General features: G+C 35.9%; 1 protein-coding gene across 4 annotated transcripts in view; it reads left to right on the top strand.

The window, feature by feature from the left end:
* The first annotated feature begins 15,503 nt into the window (after window positions 1-15,503).
* Window positions 15,504-27,677, top strand: part of LOC140691457 (uncharacterized) — a 57,995-nt gene continuing 45,821 nt past the window's right edge. For 2 of the 4 annotated variants that reach the window (XM_072955084.1, XM_072955082.1), the window contains exons 1-9: window positions 15,504-17,194; window positions 18,673-18,758; window positions 19,229-19,349; window positions 20,002-20,040; window positions 20,642-20,707; window positions 21,505-21,568; window positions 22,913-22,980; window positions 24,925-25,056; window positions 26,460-26,567. In XM_072955084.1, coding sequence (XP_072811185.1) covers window positions 15,641-17,194; window positions 18,673-18,681 — 1,563 coding nt within the window. In that variant the 5' untranslated portion in view covers window positions 15,504-15,640 and the 3' untranslated portion in view covers window positions 18,682-18,758; window positions 19,229-19,349; window positions 20,002-20,040; ... (3 more) ...; window positions 24,925-25,056; window positions 26,460-26,567. Of the gene's footprint in view, window positions 17,195-18,672; window positions 18,759-19,041; window positions 19,080-19,228; window positions 19,350-20,001; window positions 20,041-20,641; window positions 20,708-21,504; window positions 21,569-22,912; window positions 22,981-24,924; window positions 25,057-26,459; window positions 26,568-27,677 lie in introns of those variants that run through there. The other 2 variants (XM_072955083.1, XM_072955085.1) reach the window with 2 other exon arrangements.

The following is a 27,677-nucleotide window of genomic DNA, read 5'->3' as shown; positions in this document are numbered from 1 at the left end:
ATGATGATGATGATAATGATGATTTTGATAATGTTTAATGTTATTGAGTGCTATATGCCTGCATTTGATTCCCTAATTGTTCTAATAGTGGAATATTACTGCCTTCCATTTTATTAGTGAGAAAATTGAGGAACAGATAATTTAACAGATAATATACCCAATATCATAAAGCCCTATGCCAAAGTCAAATGTTTCAAATATTAAGCTTTATGGAAAAATTATTATCAGTGTTCATTAGTATCCTTTCTGTGCACAAGCAAGACTATATTATTTATCCACTTGAAGATAATTGAGGTCATGTAATTAGCTTTGTCCAATGGCCATGAGTCAAATTTACATGTATAAGTTTTGGCACAAAGCATGGAAAAACCAGCAATGGCTCTGCAGGTGCCTCTTTTTCTGAGATGCCCATGAGGAGGCAGTAAGCTCCATATGATGTTGCTTCAAGATGGTGGTACTTTCCTTGTTCTGAATCACTGAGTTGCTGGTTGTGGAACAGTTCATCTCGCTTCTTATCTGGATACAGACTTTGCTAGAGTAAATTCTAAATCTTTGTTGTTTAATCCACTGAAATTTGGAGATCCACACACACACACACACATATATGAGGATATCTAGCCTATGTACAAAATCAGGACATTTTTATCCTCAATGAAAATTAAGAGCATGAAGCTTTGAAAGTTTTCCATGTTATCAATTATACCAGTGTTTTCTGATATAACCAGCCACCTGGCAGTTAGCATTGGGTACCATGAAAACATTCTTAAGCATGAATTATTCTCTCCTGCTAGATTATCTCCTTTTTTCTCACTTCTTTCTCTCTTGAAACCTCTTATTCTTGCTCCCAAATTCTTTTTGAGTAAATACATACCCTAACAAATCCTCTTTTTTTTTTTTTTGGAAATATTTTTTCTTTCAAGATTGAGAAATAGTAAGAAATATTTGATTTTCAATACTGACATTTAATAACAGTGTGATCTCATCAAAGTTATGTCTCAGTCATATTCAATCTGAAAATGAAAACAAATATGAGTATTATGTAAAAAAGGGTTAGATATGTGATAGCACTTCCCCAAATTGTGTGTATTGCTGGGGTCATAAATTTCTAAAAGGGAGAATTGGAGGATCAGGAAAAAGACAATATTCAACCCTTTGAAATAAAGCAGTTTGGGCTGCCCAAGTGGGTCTGCAAAGGTGGAAAAGATTATGGAAAGCTGCTGTCTCCAATTATCTGTTGGGTCTCAGTGGCTCTTGGTCAGCAAGATTTTCATTTGGGAAGGTGATGTGGGTGTGGAGTGAAAGACAGCAAGAACTAGCTAGAATCCACATGTATCTGTTTGTTTGTTACTCGTACCTCTAAAATAACAGATTTCAGATGAGCTGTTTTATTTTCCCCTTCCAAAATTTGTAAAAAGAATTTCTTATTTAGGCCAGTTAACAAAGTATCATACAGGATAGGAGATTCTTGTAAACTATTCTAGGTTAGCCAAGATGATAGTGCAAAAAATTGCTGCAAGTCAATTAATTTTCCTATACTTTAATTTCTTTATTTCTAAAATGTTTGATTTTGCTTCAGCAACTCAGTGTCATAGTTGTTGGAATCACATGTGAATATACACTGAAAATTAGGATAGTGATAAAAATTATTGTTGTTTCCAAAGTAATTGTGACAACATATTTTAAAACGATTTGCCTAAACACATCAATCTGTGAAAATAAATATTTAATACATTTTAAAAATGGAAGCCTCTTGAAACAGTGTGGGCTTAACTTGTCTTGTGTATATCCGCTTGTTCTATAGTCTATGATTGTAGATTTCAAATTTTTACAGTGCAGGACACAAAATTTACATTAAAAATTCAATAATCTTTTGTTAACTAAATCCTTACTTGTAACTTCTAAGATAATATATTAATAATTTAATGTTCATGACACATACAGACAAAGAGGTGGATAGCTTACAAATTCTATTACATGGAATTCTGAAGTTCATGTACTACCAAGAAAAATATAAATATAGATTTGAATCTTATGTAACTGCTGCTCTGATAAAATTAGTTGGAAAAAAATTCAGTGCTTTGAATTTTAAATAGTTATTATTTTTAATAGTTGTTTACTTCAATTTTAGCTAGTGAACAGTGGAAACCAGCACACATTTAAGCCAGTAATTTCTACTTCTAGCCAGAAACACATAGGAACTGTGTATAAATAAATGCAAATGCCATTAATATATAGATTTTTAAAGTTCTACTATATTTTTCTTGGAAATGAAGAGAAATTTCAAAATTATCTTTCTTAATCCTATCATTTGATAGATAAAATAGAAAATTACCCAGATAAATTAAGAAAAATTATATAGATCATAAATAAACTTTTTGTATAATTTACTGAACTTTTCATGTGCCTGTTTTATTTTATTATTGTTTTTTGTAATACAACTGACTACTTACACCAACCACTGTGGTATATATTTTACCAATTGTGCACATATTTCTATGATTCATTCATACAAATGTTGATTATGGTGTGTTCCAAATTCACTTGGGTTTGCAAACCTTATCATAACTAAGACAACTGAGGAATTAGAAATTCATTTTAAACAAAAATCAAAGGAGACTTTGCAAGAGACTATCCCAATCAAACCTATGGCCCTATTGCAGAAAACAGATTTTAAACAAATCTGGGCTAGGCCTTGTTATGTACACGGTATATAGACTGAGGTTCAAACCACAGTGCCTGATGTTGGGGGTATGTGGTCTTATTAAGATAGTGAAAGACATGTAGTCAGTAGTTACAGAGCAGTGCAAGTGTTTGACAATGACTGTTTCATAGGAGAGGCAGTGAAGAATTCATTTCTGTGTTTTCATCAGAGACATAGAGTTCAAAACAATGACTTTGGTCCTAAACTTAGGAGATTTTATACTACAATAAATAGTAGTAAGGAGGGTGTGTGGATATATTGTGTTGTGCATGTGGGGGCACACACACACATGCCTGTTGTGGGCAAAGGTAATGTGTTATTTGCAGGGTTAGCTCATTTAGCCAATACTAAAAAAAAAGGGGGGGACATAGATCCCAAGTGACTTTGTGATTTTTACTACTAATAATTATAAAGAAAAACACTGGCAAAATAAGTAAAAAGTACAGAATTTTTCTAGTTTTTTTATTATTTTTTATTTTTTTATTTTCTTTTTTTAACATTTTTTATTGATTTATAATCATTTTACAATGTGTCAAATTCCAGTGTTCAGCACAATTTTTCAGTCAAAAATGGACATATACACACTCATTGTCACATTTTTTTCTCTGTGAGTTATCATAACATTTTGTGTATATTTCTATGTGCTATAGAGTGTAATCTTGTTTATCTATTCTACAATTTTAAAATCCCAGTCTACCCTTCCCACCCTCCACCCCACTGGTAACCACAAGTCTGTATTCTATGTCTGTGAGTCTACTTCTGTCCTGTTTGGTGCAGCCACTATGGAAAACAGTGTGGAGATTCCTCAAAAGACTAGGAATAGACTTACCATATGACCCAGGAATCCCACTTCTGGGCTTGTATCCAGAAGGAAATCTACTTCAGGGTGACATCTGCACCCGAATGTTCATAGCAGCACTATTTACAAAAGCCAAAACATGGAAACAGCCTAAATGTCTATCAACAGGTGACTGGATAAAGAAGATGTGGTATATTTATACAATGGAATTCTATTCAGCCATAAAAACTGACAACATAATGCCATTTGCAGCAACATGGATGCTCCTGGAGAATGTCATTCTTAGTGAAGTAAGCCAGAAAGAGAAAGAAAAATACCATATGAGATCGCTCATACGTGGAATCTAAATCACAAAAACAAAAACAAACAAACAAAAACAAAGAATTTTTCTAGTTTTTAAATTCAAAGTCTGTTTATTCTTTCAAGCAACTGTTATACTTACTGAAGGGGAATAACAGTTCCTGCCTTTTACAGTGAAGGAATAAAGAGTATTCATGCTGTTACTTTTCATTAAAATATGAAATTTTCCATCCTAAGGTCCTAGAAAATGAGTTATTCTACCCTGATCAAAAATGGTCCTCTGGGCATTGACTCATATGGGGTAATTTAATGGAATTTCACATTCTGTAATCGAGACTATATGTTCATCTAATGATGCCAAGCATATTTTAAAAACCCCTCAATGCTGAAGTTTCAGTCTCCTGCCATGATTGTTCATATCTCTCAGTTGATTAGTGAATCTAAATGACAATGCATATCAAAGTGAATTTTCATATTGTGTTTACACCATTAGTGAAAACCTAATTAAATATCTAATAATTAATGCAACTCCTTCCAGGAGAGTTAATACATCAGAGAATGTCAATGAGGAATATCCAGTGGGAATATTACCTTCATTGTTGTGTTTCATATTGTGAATTGAGTGAATTATACTGTATATTATATTTTATATGCATATTTTTTAAAAACTGCGTGGGCAAGACAATCCAGTTCTTTTTCTAAAAAAGATCTTTTTTAAAATTACTAACCATTACAATTAAGCTTCTAATTTTCAGTGGGGAACTTTTGAGTGGAGGTCAGAGAAGGTTATGGTGCATATTAGAATATCCTTTGCCATTATATTTCCACATGAGGAGTATTTATCTTCTCCTACTTTTGGGCTTGAACTTGTAACCTGCTTTGGCCCTTAGGCTAACAGCAGATATGATGTGATGCAAGCCAAGGCTTGAAATGTGCTTATGCACTGGGCTTTCTTTCTTGTACTCTACCTCTACCATGAAGACATGCTGAGTAGGCTGATTGGTTTCAAACAAATCAAAGGCACTTAAGATTAGACCTGAACTGAACCCATGTCCTAGAACTAAACAAAAGTGAGGGCATCAGAGGTCTCAGCAGAGCTGGCCCAGTGGGTCAGCAGTTTGAGGTAGAACCCCAGCTGAACAATTAGTCAGTGCATAAGAATATTTATCTTTATCAGCCTCTAAGTTATGGGATGTTTTGTTGCAGACCCATAGCTGACAGACACAAATGAATCTGTGTTTTATAGTGATTGCAATATCAGATATGTTTTTCTTTTTAGATCTTGTATTTAAAAATATTTACAGGAGTATAAATATGTGTTCCCTGTTTTAAGGAAACAGAGGCTTCATCATTATTTAACTATAATTTAAGAACCAAGCAACAAAGGCAGAAACAGTGAAAACACCAATGGTATAAATGTAATAATATGAATGATTATATTCTACCAAATGTATCCATGACAATTTCTTAAGTGATCATCAAAGTATAGGCAAATTATTCTCCTCAGAAGGCCCTGTAAGCTCCCTGTGTAGTTAACCAGTTTACATAAACATGGAAGACAGTGATGGAGTTGCTTCTTGATTTAAAAAAAAGTTGTGTCAGTGTGTTTAGGTAATTTTTTAGAGTTATGTTTGTGTTTCATCTGAGTTGGCTCAAAAAATGACAAATAGACAATGTAAATATAAAAATTCAAGGCCACTAAGAGAAAGAAATATATGCTAGACTTAAAGCCATTAATATGTAACTGTTAACTCCTTAAAATAAAGCGCACTCTTATTTTATATTATACACCTCTAGTCCTTAGAGCTATGTCTTTCATGATTTTGGTATATCATGTATGAGCAATAAACAGTATTACGTGATTAAAACAATGATCACACATAAATATATTACTAATGAAAATTTAAATGTTTAGGGACCTTTGTATTGTTAGTCCTTGTATAATGTACTAAATTTACTAAAACAACCTTTTCATGTACATATGTACATTAATAATAGAAAGTCATTTGGCATAAATTAACTGTGTATTTTCAGTGATTATGGTCACACCTCAAATCTCTGGAAGTAGTTATTTGGTACACTTTGACATGGACCCCTTTAAAATTAGATTAAATTATTAGTAACTATAAAATCTCTGACAAGAATATGCTCCTTCCAGCATATTATATATAAATATAAAATTAAAAGAAGGATGTACCCTCCTGTGAGAAAAGCAAATGTAAATATCCAGTTATGTGGATTAGGTGAAGCAAGGACCTAGCGTTCACTTTACATAGTTTTATAGTGGGCGTTTTTTCACCATGACTCTTTCATCACAGGTTGACTAAATGTTACTTGTTCATAACTCACAATTTAAATAGTTTGAGCTCATGTACCCCTTATGAAAAAAGTGAGATTCAGCATTGCATATTTAACTCTTAAAGCGTAAACTGTCTCATATTTACTATCACACAAAATAACAGAACAAACTAAGTAAATACAGTAGAAAAATATGAATCTGTAGGCAAAATTGACCTGTAAAAATTAATGGGATTATTCCAACAATGCAAATTAGTTTGCCTGTATACAATAAATTAATGTAGTATGGCACATTAATAGATTACAAATCTACAAGGGGAAAAGCAATTGATCATTTCAGAAGATGCAGAGAAAGTACGTGATTAAAGTCCAATACTATTCTTGATAAAAAGCTCTTAGAAAACAAGAAATGAAAGAACTTCTTTATTCTGACAAAGAATATCTGGAAAAAAAAAACACCCAAAGTAAACTATTGTGATTAATACATAAAAGGTAAAAACATTAACTTCAAAATTAGAAACAAGGTAACAATATCCTCTATGACCTCTTCCATTCATCATTGTAAGGGAGGTACTTAAGAACTTAGTAAGAAACAGAATCAAATGTATTATTTACTAGAATCTTAAAGAAATAATCTAAACTGTTTATGTTAAAAAAATAGATATAAAAGAGTAGTTTTCAGGGACTAAATATCAGGTGTATTTCTATGCCTAGAAACAAAATGTTAGAAATGCAATAAACAGATACAATTTTAACCACAGAAAAAATGAAGAAAAGAAATTCACCAAATAAAAGTCTTGTGAGCCATCAGAAAAAAAAATATGACTGTGTGGAAATGCATTAAAGATACAAAAGTAACTGGAGAAATATAGCTTCTTCATGAATATGGAAAGCCTATATTTTAACCATATAAAATCTTACCAAAGTGATTCACAGATTTAATCTCTATGATTAAATGCTGGCAGAGGTTTGAATGGTACTCAACACACTTACTCTAAAATTTATATGGAAAAAGACACAGCCAATGATAGTCAAGTTATTCTTGAAGAAATTTAGGTGAGTGTAAATTCCAGCCATAAATATTAGACAGTAACACTTAGCAGAAAAGTTGGAAAAAACACTTACCCAAACGTGAAACTTTAAGTTTAAACTTTAAACTTTAAGTACAAGAGATGTGGTGTTGGGGCAAGGAATAGCGACTTTATTTGGAAAGCTGGCAGACCGAGAGGATGGCTGAATAATGTCTTGGAGAACAATCCAGGTCCAGTCACAATACAGGCTTCTTTTATACAAAACAAAAACAAAAACAAACAACAACAACAAACAAACAAAAAACAAGGGAGGGTGTATGGTTGGTTGTTGCAAACATCTTGCTGTAGAAATTCTTTGTTCTTGCAGCTGTCCATGTCGGTCAGTTCATGGTGTCCCTGTAAACCTCCAACAAACAAATGTTATTCTCTATTCTACAGCTTGTTATCTTTATGTGAGTGCAAAGCTAGCAAGACCAAGCCTAGGAAACAGGGCACAGTGGTCAAAGCTAAAGGAACAGATCTAATATAGAGTCAGATTTGTTCTCCTCTATTACATTAACTTCAGAAAATTATAATATCCTTATAAATTAAAGGTTTCAATACACAAACTCTAGCAATTTCTTTCCTAAGTTACCTTCAACCTTCTGCCTGTGTTCAGTGTGCATCAAGATAAATATACAAGTATGTTTATAACATCATTGCTTATAGTAATCAAACATTGTAAATAACTCAAATATCCACTTTTTGGAAAATGGATTAATGGAGTAATTTTTAAGTCGCATTCTAAAAATTTCAGTTTTATAAAAATTATTAATTCTAAATATAAAAATTTCAGTAAAGAGAATGTTTCAGAGGAAATTGAACAACAATATAACATTTAATAAATATAAATGGCAACTTAAACTAAATGATATCATTTTATTGATATATAAGTGTGTTCAAGAAATTATAAAGAAAAGCAGGAGAATGCATTTTAAAATCTCAGGATACTCCGTAGTAAAGAAAGAGAGGTAAATAGGATAAAAATAAAAGCACATTAAGGGCTTTAATAATAAAGTACATGTTTTAGTTAATTTCAAAAAGAAGGTTCATAAATTTCAGTTAGCCAGACAATTAGCCATTTTTGTTGTTTAAATTTTATCTTACTTATTTTTATGAAAATAGTACAACTTTAGCATCATGAAATTTGTGGACACTTCCTTTCTGACTTACTATATAGTTATTTTTTGTCATTTTTATATGTACATTTAAAAATATATATTCTGTGAGGTGTACAAATTGTTAGACAAAGGTTGGTAACTCTATAAGAAAATCCTCCCTGTTCTTTTTTGTCTAATTAATCTAGAAATCTTCAAGGGATTAGTTGGTTTTTATTATTGTAAATCTTCTCACTTTAATTTTGAGTTTCTCAATATCCAGACATTCTTTTTTTATCAGTCTACCCTATATCTACATATGTGAGAGGACCAAGACCCTGATGCAACAATCATTCTTCCCAGAGAAAGCCCATGTCCTGGGATCTATAGGACCCAGCAGCATATATAAATATATACTTATCTACACTGGCACATTATAATCACTCATAATTACCTTTGGACTCACTCTTGGTGTTGAATACTCTATGTGTCTGGACAAGTGTACAATGGTATTTATCCACTGTTACAGTACCACACACAATTGTTTCACTGCCCTAAAAATCCTCTATGCTTTACCTAATCAATCTTCCCTTTCTCATAACACTTAGCAACTTTTCATCTTTTTATTATCTCCATAGTATTGTTTTTTCCAGAATATCATGAGGTTGGAATCATATAATACATAGCCTTTGTAGATTGGCTTCTTTCACTTATCATTATACTTTCACTTATCATTATCATTTAAGGATCTATATTATCTTTTTATGGCTTAATAGCTCATTTATTTTCAGCACTGAATGATAATCCATTGTCTGATTGTGCTATGGTTTATCCATTCTCCTACTGAAGGATATTTTTGTTGCTTCCATGTTTTGATAATTACAAACAAATCTGACGTAAATATCCTTGTGTAGGTTCTCATGTGGACATAGTTTTCAGCTCCTTTAGGTAAACTGTAAGGAGTAGACTTGAAGGATTTTATGGTAAGAGTACATTTAGTTTTGTAAGAAACTGCCAAACTACCTTCCAAACTGTTTTAAACATTTTGTATTTCCATCAGCAATAAGTAAGAGTTCCTGTTGCTCTACATCTTGGCAGGATGTTTGGTGTTGTCAGTGTTCTACATTTGGTTAGTCTAATAGGTATGTAGTAGTATCTTCTTGTTTTAATTTGTAGTTTCCTAATGGCATATAATGCTGAACATATTTTCGTATGTTTGCTATCTGTCATCATCTTTGGTGAGGTATCTGCTCAGGTAATTTGCTCATTTTTTAAATCAGGTTGTTTAATGTTCTATTGTTGAGCTTTTTAGAATTCTTTGTATATTTTGGCTAATAGCCTTTTATCAGATATATCTTTCGAATATGCATCCTCCCAATCTGTGGCGTCTTATCATTCTTTTGACAATGTCTTTTGCAAAGAAAACAAATTGTAATTTTTTTTAAAGTTCAGCTTAGAAATTATTCCTTTCATTGATCATGCCCTTGGTGCTATATCAAAAAGTAAAGTGAACAAAGTCAAAATATGGACTAGATAATCCTTTAAATAGCAGAAACTAATTTCCAAAGATGGAGCAAAATACCATAATGAACTTATAATATAAAAAACAGTTAACATGGCTATTTTCTTGATATAAAGTAGAAAATATATATAAAATATATAATTAGAAAAAATTTAACTATCCTTGTGTAGGATAGAATAATAACTATCAGAAAATAACAATAAACAGGTTGTTTTTTATATAATATTGGCAAAACTGGATTAGAAGACAGCTTTTTGAAATGTATGTTTTGTAGAAAGTCATCCTGAATTTTAAAATCTAGAAAAGGCCAAGTATTATACAAGTATGAAATAAATGAAATTATCTTCAGTGGTATAACGAATGAGGTGTTTAATGCCTGAAAAACACATCTGAAGGAAAAACAAAAGAAAGTCACTCAAAAAAAAAGAAAATTAATGAACAAAGTTATATGTGGAAAACAAAATAAAGTCATAAATAAATTAGTCAATAATACATATGGATAAGCCTAAATTGAGTCAATTTTCCTATTAAAAGACATTAAAATGCATAAATTCTCAGATATTTGGGGGGAATCTCTAGGATATTTGCAAGAGGAACACTTAAACATGCTGCAAAAATTATTGAAAATAAAAATATAGAAAAAGAAACACCAGAAAGAAATACCTATTACTATAAAATGTAGTTATATCAGTTTTAGTTTTAAGCAACATAAATGAGCAAGGGTAAATATATTGGAAATGTCATGTTTTATTTCTCAGTTTGGGTGGTAGAGTAATGGATAAATATTTTATAATCATAACCTGTATGTATCAAATGTTTCATAATTTAGAAATGCAAATAAAAAATATAATCAAATCTTACTGTAATGTAACAAATAAAGAATTAAACATTCTTTTTTGTATGTAATTCCTGGGTATTATGTGTGTGTATATTATATATATGTATATTTTTGTTCTAGAATCAACTTATGCACACAATTTTGCTTTATGAACATTAGACATTCTATATTGAGAATCCCTGATGGTTTTCAAAGACTGTAAATATAATTATTAATAACAAAGTAACTTTTTATTTGTGAAAACCATAAGAAATATAATTACTCAGCTTTACTGATGTTGTTACATTGTTTTTAATGCTTCACGCTGTCATTTTTCTATTAAAATAACCATTCTAATATCTCTTTATTTATACATTTGAAATGACTTTAACTTTGTAATTAAATTCTTAAAAATCTTTAGTGAATAATATAGATTATGAAATATAGAAACAGAAAAAATATTACTCACAAGCCCATAATTAGCTAAATTTAATCTTTGATATAGAGACTTCCAGAATGGTATCATTAAAAATATACTCATTATTTTAATTATAAATTTTGCACAGAAATTTTAAAATGTTTTACATATCCAAGAAGTCATTAACTCTGTTTTCCTTTTCTTCTTTTTCCCCACTACTTATACCTGATAGGGATCAGTCTTGAAGGGATCATCAAGAGGACATGACTACTGGAATGTGTTTCGCTTGCCTTCCCTGCAGAAGCCCCACCAAGTACTCAGCCTTGTGACAGTAATGTGCTTGTTGCCGAGACCATCGGACAGTATTTTAAGGCTTCTATATAAACTTTTAAGATTCTGGTGGGGTTGCAGGGAGACTCTTGTGGCTGCTCAAGACAAGTCTCATAAGTAAGTTATCTTGCTGATAAAACCTGCTGCCCACTAAGCTGCAGGGCTCTGCTTCTTTCTATGGTCTCCTTCCCCTCTGTGTTGGACCAGTTCATGGATCATCAAGCAGACTGGGCTGAAGTACATCCTCCAGAAATTCTCTCTGTGAAGATGTCTGGGTGTAAATTTTTTTTCATCCTTTTTATTTCTAGAAGTATATTTGGTTATTACTCTCACAACTGCTAATTTGTCCAGATGCATAGTTTTAAGCTTAGAGTGATTTATCTTCCTTTCATCATGCTGAAAATGTCTCTCCTTACACAAATTCATTATCATGGTGGCCCAGTTTTTTTTTTATTTCAATTTGAAATTATATAGGCAGAGGTATCTTTTCACCAATTGTTACATCAATGTTTTGAACTATTTTAACATACATGCTGTTTACTAAAATAAAATTGTATAACATGAGAGTTGTGGATTAAGTTTTATTTGGGGCAAAATGAGGACTATAATCTAGGAGACAGCACCTCAGATGGCTCTGAGGACCTTTTCTGGAGAGGCAGGGGGAAATTCAATATTATATATGTAATTTTAGTGAAGGGGAGTACGTGCAATCAAACACACATTGAGTTCTTTTGCCAGTTATGGGGAGCAGACGTCACCATTAATGAATTTAGTGCTCTTCTAGATATAAGGAGATGCAAGAATTGGGGCTTATAAAATCTTCTCCTGAAAACATCTATCTGAAGCTCTATTTTGTCAGTTTTCCCACAGCACAAAGTACTCCATTCCTGATCTCCACTTGAAGTTTTAGGGAGTGTTGGAGGTCAGCGGCTACAGTGGCTTGTGATTGGTTATAGTACCAAGCAGAGGTAGATGGCAAATGTTATAAACGATTATTCCCCTTAACATTTTTATTTGAATCATTTTTTGCTTACTTTTTTCTCCATTATAATTTTATACTTTACTGAAAATATAAAGACTTATGATTGATAAAAAATTCACTGTTTAATCTTTTATTTGTAAATATTAGAAAAGAAAGTTATTTTTGCTATCTCAACTTTTTTATAATTTTCTTTTAATTGCATCTGTGTTATTAACCATATAATAATCAATAATGCAAATTGATATAAAGTAACATGCATTTACAAAATCAAACAAGTTAGACGGAATTATCATTTTAAGAATTACTTTTATTTATTGGCATTTATTTTGAAATATTTTCAAAATAGACGTGATCCTTATTTTGTCTACCTGTAGATTCAATACCCTTTAACATAGCATTTATATAATCATATCATACTTCTTAAATTTTAAAAAATGTATCCTTTTCTTAGTATTTATATTTATTTTTTAGGATAAATATATAGTTACCATTCCTTCTGATTCTTTGAATGTCTTGGTATTACTTTGGCTTAACTACAAACATAACAACATTAGTGGTAACACAATTATAGAATTATAATATTTTTTCTCAAAGCTTTATAGCTATTTCCATAATATTTTGTGGCTAGTCAGTCTTTAATAGAAGAAGACAAGGCTATTTTTTGTTTTCTCTATAGAAGTAACTTTGTTTATTTTTTTTTCTGGTCCACTTTTAAATTTAACATTTTGAAATAGATATAGATATATATCTATTTTGCATTATAATTAAGCTTTAAACATGGTATATTCTTTTACTTATCTTGATATGCCTATTTGCCTGCCCTGGGAACAAATCTGGATATCCAACAGTTTGGCACATTTTCTTGGTTGTTCTCTGATTGCTTAGAGTCAGGTCATACCCATGCTTTAGCTACTGCACTGGATGACTGAATTTCTAATGCTATTTCCGTTTCATTAAATTTATGTATTATTTATTGTAGAAGCAAATAAAAGCTTATATTTGTAGGTAAATGGCATAAGTTTTAGTGGAATGTGGAGGTCACAATACAAATATTTAGTTGATATAGATCTTTACTCTAAATAATGATGACATTTTTTGATGTTAAGTTGCCTTCCTGCTTTCCTTCCCTCTTCTTTTCTTTCTTTTTGATTGGTATTTTTGGCTCTAAAATTTATTTTTTTGGCAAAATCTTATTTGAATTGATACAGAGATGAAGGATACACACACACACACATAGATGTCTATATAAATTCTGCTAAATAATCATAAAATCTCTGTTTCTCGAATCAATTCAAAATATTTTAAGAATGCTGCTTTCCTTGAATTAAACTTAATTCTTCTCACTTATTTATTAAGCAGCATTCCTTTGTCATGCACTGACTACAGCCTTGTTCTTCCACTAAGTAATTGTGTTTTATAAATTTGCAAGCAACCAGAGTGATTTCAGAATTTGTTAAAGATTTACAAAAAATTGACATGATCTTAACCACATGCTGCTATTGCCAATATGCCCGTTAGAGTGATGATTTTACTAAAAGCAATGTCTAACTCCTTCACATTCCTACAATAATGGCCTTATTATTATACTACAAAAGATGACATCTTCAAATAAAAATGTCTAACTCTATAACAATATTCCATGAATTCACTTATTACACAATATTAACAAACTACTTAAAGAATGAATCAAAACCATATAAGATATTATTTCACATGTATTGGAAAAAATAATACGATGAAGTAAATTAAATCTAATAGTGTTAAAATATTCAAAGCCTTTCTAATGATAAAAACTTTAAATATAAAATATTCTACTTCAAAAATGCTTTCAGAGATGTTATAAATGGTGATACGATTATATATCATATATAGTTTTCTGTTTATGAATTTGATTATAGCAATGGAACAGTGTAGTATTAAATTTAAAAAAATGCATATGAATTGAAGATATAAATTAACGTCAAATTTGGGTTGTAAATAATTTTATATTTAGCTTTCAGTTTTCTTTATGCGTTTTTATATAATTTCAGGAAAATAATTATCATATACAAATGTACAGATCTGAGTTTTTATCTACTATGTCTCAATCTCAAGAGTTCTAAAACCCCTCCATTTCCTTCTTTCCTTCCTTCCTCTTTCCTTCCTTGGTATAAAAGTTAATTGTTGGCAATATTTTATCAGAACTCATAATGTGAATGAAGGATGAAAGATATATACATATATACACACACACACATATAGTGATGATCCAACTTGGAATAAATATTTCCATATTTCTATGAAAAAATATGAATGAATTTAACTATAGTATGTAATTCCTTAACATTTTTCATAATATACAGTATATGTACTTACAACTTCATACAGTGAACTTAATTGTTGTATATCAACCTTCATGCATGGAAGAGTTTTTATGTTATTATAAAGTATACTTTAATAATTGTGATAAAGGAGAATTACATGGTGTTAAGGAATTATGTTAATGTAATGGGCTTTGTGAATTCACAAATTAGCTGAGCAATGAGAGTGATTGGAATTAGATAGGCAAATCCCTTGAGGGGAGTAGGGGATTGATGTGTAAAAGATTATTTCTAAGAGTGAGAATAGCATGTGCATGCCCCTGTAGCATGAGGGAACATAGTTAAGTACGAGGATTGTCAGAAGTATATCTATGGTAATGATCCTGAAAGTGAACAAGGAGTGATTTGAGGCTACTAAGAAGGGTAAGGCCAAATATGTAACAGTCAACATATTATAGCAGGCTGTCCGGCGAGCCGGCCCTCCGCCCGCGCCGCGGGGTGGGCAAGCGCCCCGCGGGGGTCTTGGGCTCCCAGCCCACTGCCCGGCCTCCCTGCCACATGCTATGCGTCATCCGGGGACGCCCCTCGCCGAGAGAGACCCTCAGTCACAAGTCACCCGCCCTCCCCACCCTCCTCGCCGTGCCTTGCAACCCCGCCCCCGAACCGCCCTCCCGATCCCCGTGCAGTACCCCCCGCTCCTCGCCGGGAAGAACGGCAGTGACTCCAGCAGCCGTGGCGGCTCTTCGAGCCCAAGGGGCGAGCGAGGCAGCCATTGGCGGAGTCCGCTGCCTCCGGCTGTCAATCCCGCGGCCCGGCCCCGCCCCACCGGCGGAGCGTGGCAAGACGCAGGGCCGCGGGGACAGTCGGGACGGCTCCAAGATGGCTGCGCGCTTGGGGTCCGCACCGGCTGGCGGCCCCGAGCTCCGTTCACTGCCACCGCTGCTGACCGGAGCACCCGGTCGGCCCGGCGACTCCGGGGGCTGTCCCCACGTGGCAGGAGGCAGCCATGGCGACCCTGGAAAAGCTGGCGAAGGCCTTCGAGGCCCTCAAGTCCTTCCAGCAGCCGCCGCCGCCGCCGCCTCAGCCCCCTCAGCCGGTAAAGCCGCCGCCGTCTCGGCCCCCTCAGCCGGCACCGCAGCCGCCGCCGCTTCAGCCCCCTCAGCCGGCACCGCCGCCACCGCCGCCTCAACCGCCACCGCCGCCCGCCCAGCCCCCTCAGCCGGCACCGCAGCCGCCGCCGCCTCGGCCCCTTCAGCCGGCACCGCAGCCGCCGCCGCCTCGGCCCCTTCAGCCGGCACCGCAGCCGCCGCCGCCGCCTCGGCCCCCTCAGCCGCCACCGCCGACTCAACCGCCACCGGCGCCCGCCCAGCCCCCTCAGCCGGCACCGCAGCCGCCGCCGCTTCGGCCCCCTCAGCCGCCACCGCCGCCGCCGCCGCTTCGGCCCCTTCAGCCGGCACCGCCGCCGCCGCCGCCTCAGCCCCCTCAGCCGCCACCGCCGCCGCCGCCGCTTCGGCCCCTTCAGCCGGCACCGCCGCCGCCGCCGCCTCGGCCCCTTCAGCCGCCACCGCCGCCTCAACCGCCACCGCCGCCCGCCCAGTCCCTTCAGCCGGCACCGCAGCCGCCGCCGCCTCGGCCCCCTCAGCCGGAACAGCCGCCTCAGCCGGTACCGCCGCCGCTGCCGCCTCAGCCCCATCAGCCGGCACCGCAGCCGCCGCCGCTTTGGCCCCCTCAGCCGCCACCGCCGCCCGCCCAGCCCCCTCAGCCGGCACCGCAGCCGCCGCCGCCTCGGCCCCTTCAGCCGGCACCGCAGCCGCCGCCGCCTCGGCCCCTTCAGCCGGCACCGCAGCCGCCGCCGCCTCGGCCCCTTCAGCCGGCACCGCAGCCGCCGCCGCCTCGGCCCCTTCAGCCGGCACCGCAGCCGCCGCCGCCTCGGCCCCTTCAGCCGGCACCGCAGCCGCCGCCGCCTCGGCCCCTTCAGCCGGAACAGCCGCCTCAGCCGCCACCGCCGACTCAACCGCCACCGCCGCCCGCCCAGCCCCCCAGCCGGCACCGCAGCCGCCGACCCCCCAGCCCCCTCAGCCGGCACCACATCCGCCGCCGCTTCGGCCCCCTCAGCCGGAACAGCCGCCTCAGCCGGTACCGCCGCCGCTGCCACCTCAGCCCCTTCAGCCGGCACCGCAGCCGCCGCCGCCTCGGCCCCTTCAGCCGGCACCGCAGCCTCAACCGCCACCGCCGACCGCCCAGCCCCCTCACCCGGCACCGCAGCCGCCGCCGCCTGGGACCCCTCAGCCGCCACCGCCTCCTCAATCGCCACCGCCGCCCGCCCAGCCCCCTCAGCCGGCACCGCAGCCGCCGCCGCTTCAGCCCCCTCAGCCGCCACCGCCGCCTCAACCGCCACCGCCGCCCGCCCAGCCCCCTCAGCCGGCACCGCAGCCGCCGCAGCTTCGGCCCCCTCAGCCGGCACCGCAGCCGCCGCCGCCTCGGCCCCCTCAGCCGGCACCGCCGCCTCAACCGCCACCGCCGCCCGCCCAGCTGTGGGTCAGGAGCCGCTGCACAGACGGTGAGTCCCTGCGGGCCCCTCCCCAACCCTGCGCGGGTCTCCGTCCCTCCCTCGGCCTCCCACGAAGGCCCCGAAGCGGTCCGGGCCCCACGCCTCTGCTTTCCCGGCTGCGAAACTCGGGAAGGAACGGGGCTGTGTTGTGATCCGAGGCCGCGCGTCCTGTTCGGCTTCCTCTGAGCCACTCCCCACCCCTCTCCTCCTCTGGGCCAGGTGTAACATTTTGTCTTCCCTTTTCAACTGACGGTTTAAAACAGTGTTTCAGATAACTGTCAAAACACTGTACATGCAAAATACTAGGTTAACTTAAGGGAAGGAGTAGGAGAGAAGGGGGAAAGGAGCGAAGTTCACCGGTCACTTCTGTGCGGGTGGGTTAGGTGGTCACAGTCGTGAACGCGTAACTGCTACATGGCCCCGTGCGCTTACCATCATAGTCCTTACTGTTACTAACCCCGGACAGCCCTGGTATTAAGGAGGCATGACCACAGAACATGTGCTCATTGAGCTTAATGTTACACAAACAGTAAGATTTCCATGGAATCAAGACAGGCAGTAAACGCCAGCTGCAGAGGACAGCTTGTGCAGGGCTGGGAAACAGCATGGCATGATCAGAACTTTAGTTTGACTGGCTTGAAATGTAGAGGGAAAGGGAAACTTCACACTGATGAATCAGAGAGGAGATAGCTGTTTTTTATTAAACTAAAATGGTTGGATGAGCCTTGTTGATTAATGATTTGCCTTAGCAATGTGAATTTGGATTCTGCAAGTATTTTATAAGTTCTGTAAGAAGCTTGTTTTAAAACTTCAGAACTCTTAAGGTATTAGAAGTTCAGTTTTATTTTATAAGAATTTTAAAAAAGTGTTTATTTAACTCAATTAGAACAGAGTTCTTTTAACATTTATTATCTCATGTATTAATACCCTCTAGAGGTACACAATGAAAAATGTGATTTATAAACAGATACATACAGACACAAGGAAAACAGAACATGTAGCTTCAGTAACAGTTTAAGAGAAAAGTCAGAAACAGAAATTTTCCCTGGTCAAAATATCAAAAAAAGCACCTGGGGCTTATATCCCTTAATTGATTTGAGCTCTAAATGGACAAATACACATTTTTTTTTTTAAAAATTGCTAAGAACAAGATTCTTTTTCATGTTGAGTAATAATTTTGGAGTTTAAATAAATACCAACAATAGAGCTATGAGGGAGGAAAAATATAAAATACTGATTTTTTTATTTGATTTCACCGTAAGGTGCATTCTTAAATACATAGGAGACAACTGTCATGATTTGCGCAACTCGCTTGCAAATAGTTCAACAGTATTAACAATGATTGAATTTAGGTGGTGGGCATATGGGAATTTATCATCCTATTAAACAGTTTTCTGTACTTCTGAGACTTATAATAAAACATTGGAAGGAACCTGTTAGACATAATGCTCTATGTGAAGTAATTTGTTCCCTTTGTGAAATTCTAGGAAGGTTAAAATGCATGTTCATAACTTCAAGAAAGTCACAAGCATTTACGATGTAATCAGAACTACCTGAGGATCTATGAAACTTGGTGAGTTGGTGAATTTTTAAAAATGTCTTAAAACATTTTGTTTTTACAAAGATTACAGGAGTAAGAGAAGGTAAATCTTAATCAACTCTTAATATTTTTTTTCCTGGTTGATGTGATATAATTAAATGTGGGGGAAAAAAAGGTAAATTCTAAAAGGAGACACTACCTTGATGGTTTTCTATGGAGGAAACTCAAGCAGGAGGAAGTTTAGTTTAAAAACATAAATTACTGCTCTTTATAATACATTCTAAGTTGTCATTCTTTTGAATGCCTTCCGTTCCAGACAGATGTGTTATTCTGGGAGATCATCAGGACTTCTGGGTATTTGGAGGTATTGACCTAACCAGTGGAACTGCTGGATTTATAAGAAGTTGTCCAGAATTTTGGAAAACTGATTAGTAGAGGTAAATAATGTTTCCATGGCAAGTGATGACAGAAAGTGACTTCAGTGAATTTTCCTTTGTTTTTAGGCAGATGTACCTAACCATGTATGTTAACAATGAGTACAAGCTGGAGACTGAGAAGAACTGCCATTTTTGCCAGCTGGGATGCAGAAAAATTTGGACTTCTGGGTTCCACAAATGGGCTGAGGTAACTAAGACAGTAAACATATCTTCTTGGTCAACATGTATCTCAGGGTAATCACAGATGTGTTCCATTACCTGATACTGTTTTAATTTGGATAAAAACAAGAAAATTTAAGAAATAGTTTGTTTTTGCTTTTACATCAGTTTGGCAAAACAGGACAACCTCTTAATTCCTAAGCACAAACCAATTTTTTCATTATTTTTAAAATATTTTAGTTTCTATTTATATTTGTTTTGTGATATGTAAGTAAAATCTGTAAGCTCAGAAAATAGTCAAACCTAGGAAGCTGCTTCTGACAAGTGAATTAGCCTATTGAAAATCTGATTTAGATCCTTGGCATTAATTTTCAAGTTTTTACAGTTTCCTTGGATTTCTTCTATCCAGGAAAACAACATGCTCTTTTTAGATAACTATACTCTGATTATAGTCTCTCCTTTATGGATTCCACACTAAATTGTAACCATAGGTATATTTTACCATTTACAAAAGTGCCTGGTTGGGAAGTGTAATACAATGATTTTGTAAATTGAATTACTCTAAAATTTCAAGGATTTATTTTTAATTCAATTATGATTAATTTTCATTTGTCACTGGCTCTTAATGCTTTATTTTAAAGTGTCTCTGATAGCCCCCTTCTTTCATCTTCTTCCCTTAGGCTCTCTGTCCAGTAACTCTAACTTCTTACATGTTCAAGGTAGGCTTGTGTATTTTTTTAAAGGCAGATGCACCAAAAAGCACTTTCCTGTGACTGTCCTCTGTTTTGTTCATCATTTATGAGTCCAAATTTTATAGAATTGATTTAAAGAATGTTATATCTTTCTTATTATTGTGAATGGTTTTTAAAATGCTTTCCTTCTGACTCATTTCTGCATACTTTAAAATAATAATATGAATCAAATAAGTATGGGAATAAAATCACAGTTACTTGTATCACATTTGATTCCATTTATATGGCAAAGTCATTATTATGTTGGTGTTATGAACATGCATTTCATAATACACTTATTTAGATGAATCAGATCTTATTCATTAAGGTCATTTACTTTTAGAAATATGTAATTTCTTGTGAATACATGTATATAGAAATACATGTGTCTTTTTATAATTTAAGCAGCTTAAAATACAGATAAAATAAATCCAAGATACAAGATAATATGCCTTGCATTAATTTAAATTCATGTGAGTTAAAAGACAATTTGAATATTGTTTCCCATTTTCTACTAGCTTCTTGATCATATTTGGCAGAACATTTACCTTTACATATAGTTAAGGAATCTTTTTTATTTCTACTGTAGCTCTGTCATAATGGAAACGCTGCAGCAGAATCAGCTGTTATCTATCCCATGTGGTCAAGTGCAGAGGTGAGAATTCTCATTTGTGGGATGACCACTCACAGCTTTAAATGTTTTTACTGTAACTGCTTTTATAAGGTAGCAAGCTAGAGAGAGAGAGAGAAACAGAGAGAAGAAAAGAGTTCTCTCTGCATATTCCCATGTGTGTGATGGCATTAGTCTTCTTCTGCTATATTTTTCTAGAATGTGTGTGCGTGTGTGCATGTATGTGTGAGAAATGTCTTGCCTTTGTCCTAATAGCCACTCTTCTCTCCCTCTAGTTTTTTCTCTATCCTCCCCTCCTATATTTTTCTTTTTCATCAATATCTTCTCTTTCAAAAAATTCTTGATAAATCAAATTTCGAACTTCCTCACTTTTAATATGGTAAAGTTACTTGGATCCCCAACATCAAGGGATCTCATACTTTAATGTCTGTAAGGATTGCCAGGGACACCTTTTAAAAATACAGATTTCCAGGCCTTACTTTGAGCAGTCCTCTTCCAGTAGATCCAGGGTGAGGCTGAGCATCTCCGAGCCTTCCCCCTTCATATTATGGTGCAGGGGATCAGGGGCAGTTTTCCTCTGGGTCTCCCTGCTGTTGCTATGAACAGTGGCTACAGCATCAATAATATTTTTCTTTCTTGTTTTAATTGCATTAATATTATCAACCAGTTAATAGCATTTTCTTAAAATTATAGTCAAAAGCATAGGTGTTTGGTTTATAATGGTATCTGCAAACCACTCTTTTACTGAATTAATTTGTTTTGCTTGTATTTCCAAAATTGTAAACGCTATGAGTTAAGTGACTGCTTTGCTTCAACTACAGGAGAATGTGAAAACACTCCAGGAGAGAGAGGTTGCATATATCAATGCAGACTCATACACAGAAGGTAAATTTTATTTCAGATTGTCATTAAATAGTATACCAGTATTTAAGTCTATCAATTCCAACTCATAAACTAGGATTATCCTCTTTCTATGAGATGCCTCAATAATACCTCCATTTCTACATTTTACCAGAGAGAACATTATTATGATTCAAATGAATCAATATGATTCATAACTAAGCTATTGATCCTAATTTCTTTAGTATATTTACCATTTGCCTATCTTGGATTACTACTTAAAACTTTAGTACTTTTGACATTCTTCCTGTGGATCTATTTTTAAAAGTTGGGCTGAAGTATTTCATACAGGAATAGTTCCTGTATGTATTGGAACAACTCTGAAATAAGCACCCACTACAGACTTCCTTTTGACCCTGACATGTGGCATGTGCATCTGTAGGCTTTCATCGTATTATGGTTATTTCTAGGTAAGTGTCACAGGACACATGTTAGTTACTGACATGCTCTAAAGTCTTGATATTGAATTGAATGAATGAATAAAAACATGAACATTATGGCCTTACCACTTCCTTTGCCAAAGACCCCTAGGTACTGCTGCCGTAATGAGCAATGACCCTTACTGTTACTGCAGGAGCTGCAGCCTTAGCAGCAGAGTCCGCCTCTGCAGTCTCCTATCCTGAGTGTGTGCTGCAGCCTCTCTGGCTCCTGAAGAGTTATTTCCACCTTGCGTTTTAGTTTTAGCTAGACTGTCTGCCTATCTGTCTATTTATCTCCCTACCTATCTATCTATTCTAAAATTTTATTCATTTCCTTTTACTGAAGTGCATTTGATTTGTAATATTAGTTTCAGGTGTACAGCAAAGTTACTCAGTTATATACATATACATATACATATACATATACATATACATATACATTGTTTTTAGATTCTTTTCCATTATAGGTTATTATAAGATACTGAATATAATTCCCTGTACTATACAGTAGGTCCTTGTTGGTTATCTGTTTCATATATAATAGTGTATATCTGTTAATACTGAACTCCTAACATATCTCTTCCCTTCCCCCTTTCCCCTTGGGTAACCATAGTTTCTTTTCTATATCATGAGTCTATTTCTGGTTTGTAAATAAGTTCATTTGTATCATTTTTTGTTTGTTTACATTCCACATATAAGTGATAGAATGTGATATTTGCCTTTCTCTGTCTGACATACTTCACTGAATATGATAATCTGTAAGGTCCACCCTATTTTTAATTCTCCAGGAATGATGCCTTCAATTTGAAATTTGTTATATATTGTTTATAATTAGAAAATAAAGTTAGAATTAAATACAGGTTTGTAGTCCATTTGGAGGTATTAAAATTCTCTCTTATTTATTTTGCAGGCAGTTATACTCTCAGAGTTGACTGTACACCCCTTCTTTTCTAGTTGGTATATAAACTGACAATAGAGGTATGTAAATAGATCTGTCGTAATGATTTCTGATGAGTAGATAAATCAATAACTTTTGTTTTCTAAATTACTAATATTTAAACTGGTGACAGACATAGCTGATTTGTATAAACAAGGAATCAGAACGAGCTTTAATACACTACTTATGTGACATAACTATGAGAACAGTAGTGCTTGTCTCTGTTCTAATAATAGTTCCTAATAATTGTATACATTTGTTAAAATGTGCAGGGTCTATTGTTTCATGGGGCAGTGTCTCTTTGATATAACAGAAAGAATACTGAGCTGGGTTGGGGAAGCCTTGGCTGTGAAGATTGCCTTGGCTATTCATTCATTCATTCATTCATTCATTCATTCAGGAAGTATTTATTGTGTGGTTACTATGTATCAGGTCCTATGAAAGGAACTCTAGCAGCAACAGTGATAAAAGGACAAGGTTACTGAATCCAAATACTTTGTAATCTAGAGAGGCCACAGACCTGTAAATGAGGACTCATACTTCACTTGAATATTGGATACTATATACAGTGGAGGACAGTTGCAGAAGAGAGAAGTTAAAATCCTGGGGTAGCTGGTGAGGTTGGAAAGCATTAGAAGGTGTTTAGAGAAGGATTAGTGGTTAGGCTGTAAAATGGAAGGATGTGAAAGTGGGGAGAATGTTTCTCCTCAGAGGACACAGGACCTAATAAAGATGTGAATGTGTGAAAGAACATTTCCTGACCTCTGGGTAATGCAATATAACCTCAATGTAAAGTGTTGGTGAAAAAGCTGGTAAGAAATGGGGCCTAACATATAGGCCTAAATGTTCATAAATCTGGTGATGGTGAAATTAAATTATCATTTTTATTCATTAGAAAAATTACTCTGTATCAGTGCAGTGAATACGTTAAGCTGTAGTAAGTCTAAAAGCAAAATGGAAATAATTCCACATACTTATTTAGCACACAGGAATTTATAAATACTAGTTATTGATGTAAAAAGTACTCTGGAAATGCTACTGCACTCTGAATCTCTAAAAATTATGTGATCTACTCATTGAGTATATGTGTGCTTCATTTAAATAACCCCCCAATTATAGAATTTAACTGTAGAAATGTTTCTTTCAAGTAGGTATCACTTAGATGACAGTGGGAAGTAGATGTCACATCTCTGTGGTCCTGTTTCCAAATCGCCCTTCATCTTGCCCTGTCCTTTTCACTGTTAGTGTCTTTAACATCTCATCCTCCCAAGTGAGCATCCTCCCATGCCCATCACAACTCCCACCATACTGGGAAGCTTAGGTCCTTGATCCTTTTATTGAAATGTCCCATAAAAACATCTAAAAGCACACTGAAAAGACAGCCCTTGTTGGGGAATCCTTCTCAGGAGATACATTTACTCTCTGTCCTACAGAGGAGGCTCCTGCCTTTATAGGAGGGGTAGTAAGAATTTTAGGGCCAAGAAGGAGAAGCTTAGGTCTATCCCCTTTGTACATTTATTTAATAAGTATTAAATGTGTAAGTGGTTACCATAGTGACAGGCTAAATCAAACATAGTTTCTGCTATTAGTGTGTTACCTGTGTAGCCAGGAGAGACTATGATCAAGAATTTTCAAATCCAAGATAGAGATTAAAATCACCAAAGGGTATACAGATAAAAGTGTGGGAAGCAAAAAATAAGTATCTTAGTTTATTATTTTACATGTTGGAATTAAACAGCCTGCTTAATGGGAAATTGCAAATTTTTTCCCATTCTAAAGCCTCTTTTATGTTAATTTGAATTTAATTTTCATGCCACTTTAGATACAGTATATTTGTCTTTCAGAGTTTTTGTTTTAGATAGTTTTTTAACAGTTTAACTGGGAAATTAAAATGTATATTTAGAAGTTACATTATCAGGATGAACTAATGAATTGTCCAGAAGAGAAGAGTGAGATTTTATAATCTTGTTTGATTTGATTGTCAGTGGAAGAATCAGACATCATTCATCTGGAGAAATGCTATTGGTTGCTGAGGGCTCAATCCCAAACTGGATGATTTGATTTAGAGACATTTGGCCCATTGGCTTCACCACCAATTCGTCCATCTCTGAGTGAAGGTGGGAATCCTTCTATTTTCTACAAATGTTCTTTGCTAAACACGTGAGCCTTGTTCCACCTTTGGAGCCTTGTGTAAGTCGGTTTACCTTTCTGCACTTGAATATTCTCATATATAAAATCAGTTTGACCAAGACAATCATTATGAAAGTGTGCTCCAGTGTGGTGCCTCAGCATCTGGTGCAGGTCAGGGTGGTGGACACTGAATAGGCAAAACTCTAGCTTCCACACATGACCCCACCTCTTCCTCAGCTGAGGAGTGTCTGTTGTATTTCTTTTATATAGAAGAAGGTTCCACTGCTGTATCCTTCCCCCACCCTTAAAAAATTAAGAAACCACTAGACCATCTCTAAGGTTCCCACTTAGCTCTAAACTTTTCACTACTGTATGTGTGTGTGTGTATATATATATATATATATATATATATATATATATATATATATATATATATTTTAAATGAGGTTTACAAGGAGCAGTTGTGGGTGATAATCACAAAAACTGTATTTGAAATCTGAAAGCTTGGGTTCTTCTTCTGATTCAGACCTTTTTAAAAAAAATTTCTTACTTTTAGCAAGTCATTTAACTGCTTCCTAGCTTCAATTTTCTGCTCTTTGAGGGCACATAATTAGATTCTTGAAATAGACAGTCTGTATTCTTCAGGTTTCTAGTGTGTTTTAGAAATATTTATTTGTTAGGGGAGCTAGAACAGACAGGGTTTCCACTTCAGCAGTGCAGTTATGTTTTTACCTTTTTATAATTAGAGATTGAGAAATCATTTCATTTGAAAATAAAATGATTCCATTTATTTTTTATGAAAAGTTTAAAGTCCACAGGATTACATTATAAATTGCCCTTTATTTCTGAAATTTAATATATTTAGTTATACAGATTAAGTGGTACAATGAAGACTGCAGTACAGAATTTCTGTCTCTTATAATATAGTGTGTTTTCTTTGCTTCATGAAGGAGCTGTATGAAGCTCATTAATAACAATACAGTATATCTTTGATAGAGTTCAACTTTTCTTCTTCTTTTTTCCTTTTTCTTCTTAGTCTTTCCAAATTAGGATAATTGTGGTCTCTGACATTTTTCCAGTTAAATTTTTTAAATACATTTTTATTTTTTACATTCTACAATCACTTTTGACTTTTGGAATTAATATAAGATAGAGACAGGTATGCAGACAAAACCAAACACTAAATGATAGTATTTTCTTCTAGGAAGTTAAATTTTGGTTATAATTATGCCAGGGGGGGAAAAAAAAGCTTCCTAAGACAGTGGAAACCACTGATAACTTTTAAAAACTAAATCAGTTTATACGAGTCATGCCTCCTTTCATAGGCATGTCATTATTAACAGGAAGTTTGTTGGCTGTGATTTATTCTGTCTGTGTTCCTATTTTACAGGTTTATTTAATGCTTTTGGTGAAAATCATGACAGCCACATAGATTTTAAGGAGATATCCTGTGGGCTATCAGCTTGTTGCTGAGGACCTCTGGCTGAAAGACAGAAATGTAAGTGTGTTAAACATCACAAAATTTGGAAGCTATACAGAGAAAAAAATTAGCATCCATTCATGTAAAAAATCATCTGATTAAGGCTTGAATTTTCATCCCTTTGGCAAATAGCAATCTCTTGCTGAGGTTTTACTGAGGTCAGTGTAAAGGTTCAATCATCTCTTCTTTTTTACTGTGGAGTAATTTAAGATCTTTGTTATTAATAATGGTTGATTTTCCAGATAAATGTAGAATTCATGATAAATGAACTACATCAGTCATGTGTTTGAAAATGTTAAGCATATAGAAAATATTTTCTGGTAGTCTATATAGAAAATTTGTCTTGCTTAACTTGAATTCCAACTTATTTTCTATCACTGTGTATATTGATACTTTATTAGCAAAATTAAATTTATGATAAAACAATTTTATTAAATACTAAATTTATCTTTTAAACCTATCTAAAATATTATGGCATAATTTATAAGCATATTACATTCCTAAATCTTAACCATATTTGTTTAGGAAAATGCAGCAGTTTACATTTAATTGGAACCTAATTCTTACATATTCACTAGGGTCATTATCTCTGCATCTTTCTAAAATACAGCTTCACAAATACTGCATATTTTGGATATGATACTTAATAGTTCAATATTCTTTAGTAATGTTGTACTGTGATGCACTCAGTTAACTTAATAGCATAATTATTACATGGGTGTGTGAAGTAGATAATTATTTAATCTTAAGAATTTAGATTTCTTTTATCTTCCCTGATAGTATACCATTACTCTAACCTGGCTTTGTTATAGATTATTTGTTCACATTAAAGTTATGGTATTAAAGAGGCTGAAGTCTTTGTTTCTCAATTGAGGTTAATTGTTGTCTTACATTTTTTTTAAATTTATTTTTTTGCCAGTGGACTAGTGGAAGTTAACCAACTAGACTAACTAGCAATTTTGCTGATATTGATGTTAATTAGCAAAGTGCTGATATTTTGGATTTTTAGCTTGTTGTATATAAACTTCATTGAAGATTTGAAATTGTTCTTAGGCAAAAATATTGGGTGCACATTAATTAATTACATTGGAGAGGCAAAATCTTTATACAGTCATCTCTCATTATCTG

The sequence above is a fragment of the Vicugna pacos genome, chromosome 35, assembly GCF_048564905.1.
Source record: "Vicugna pacos chromosome 35, VicPac4, whole genome shotgun sequence".
Taxonomy (NCBI): Eukaryota; Metazoa; Chordata; class Mammalia; order Artiodactyla; family Camelidae; genus Vicugna; species Vicugna pacos.
This window is presented reverse-complemented; position numbering and strand designations above follow the sequence as displayed.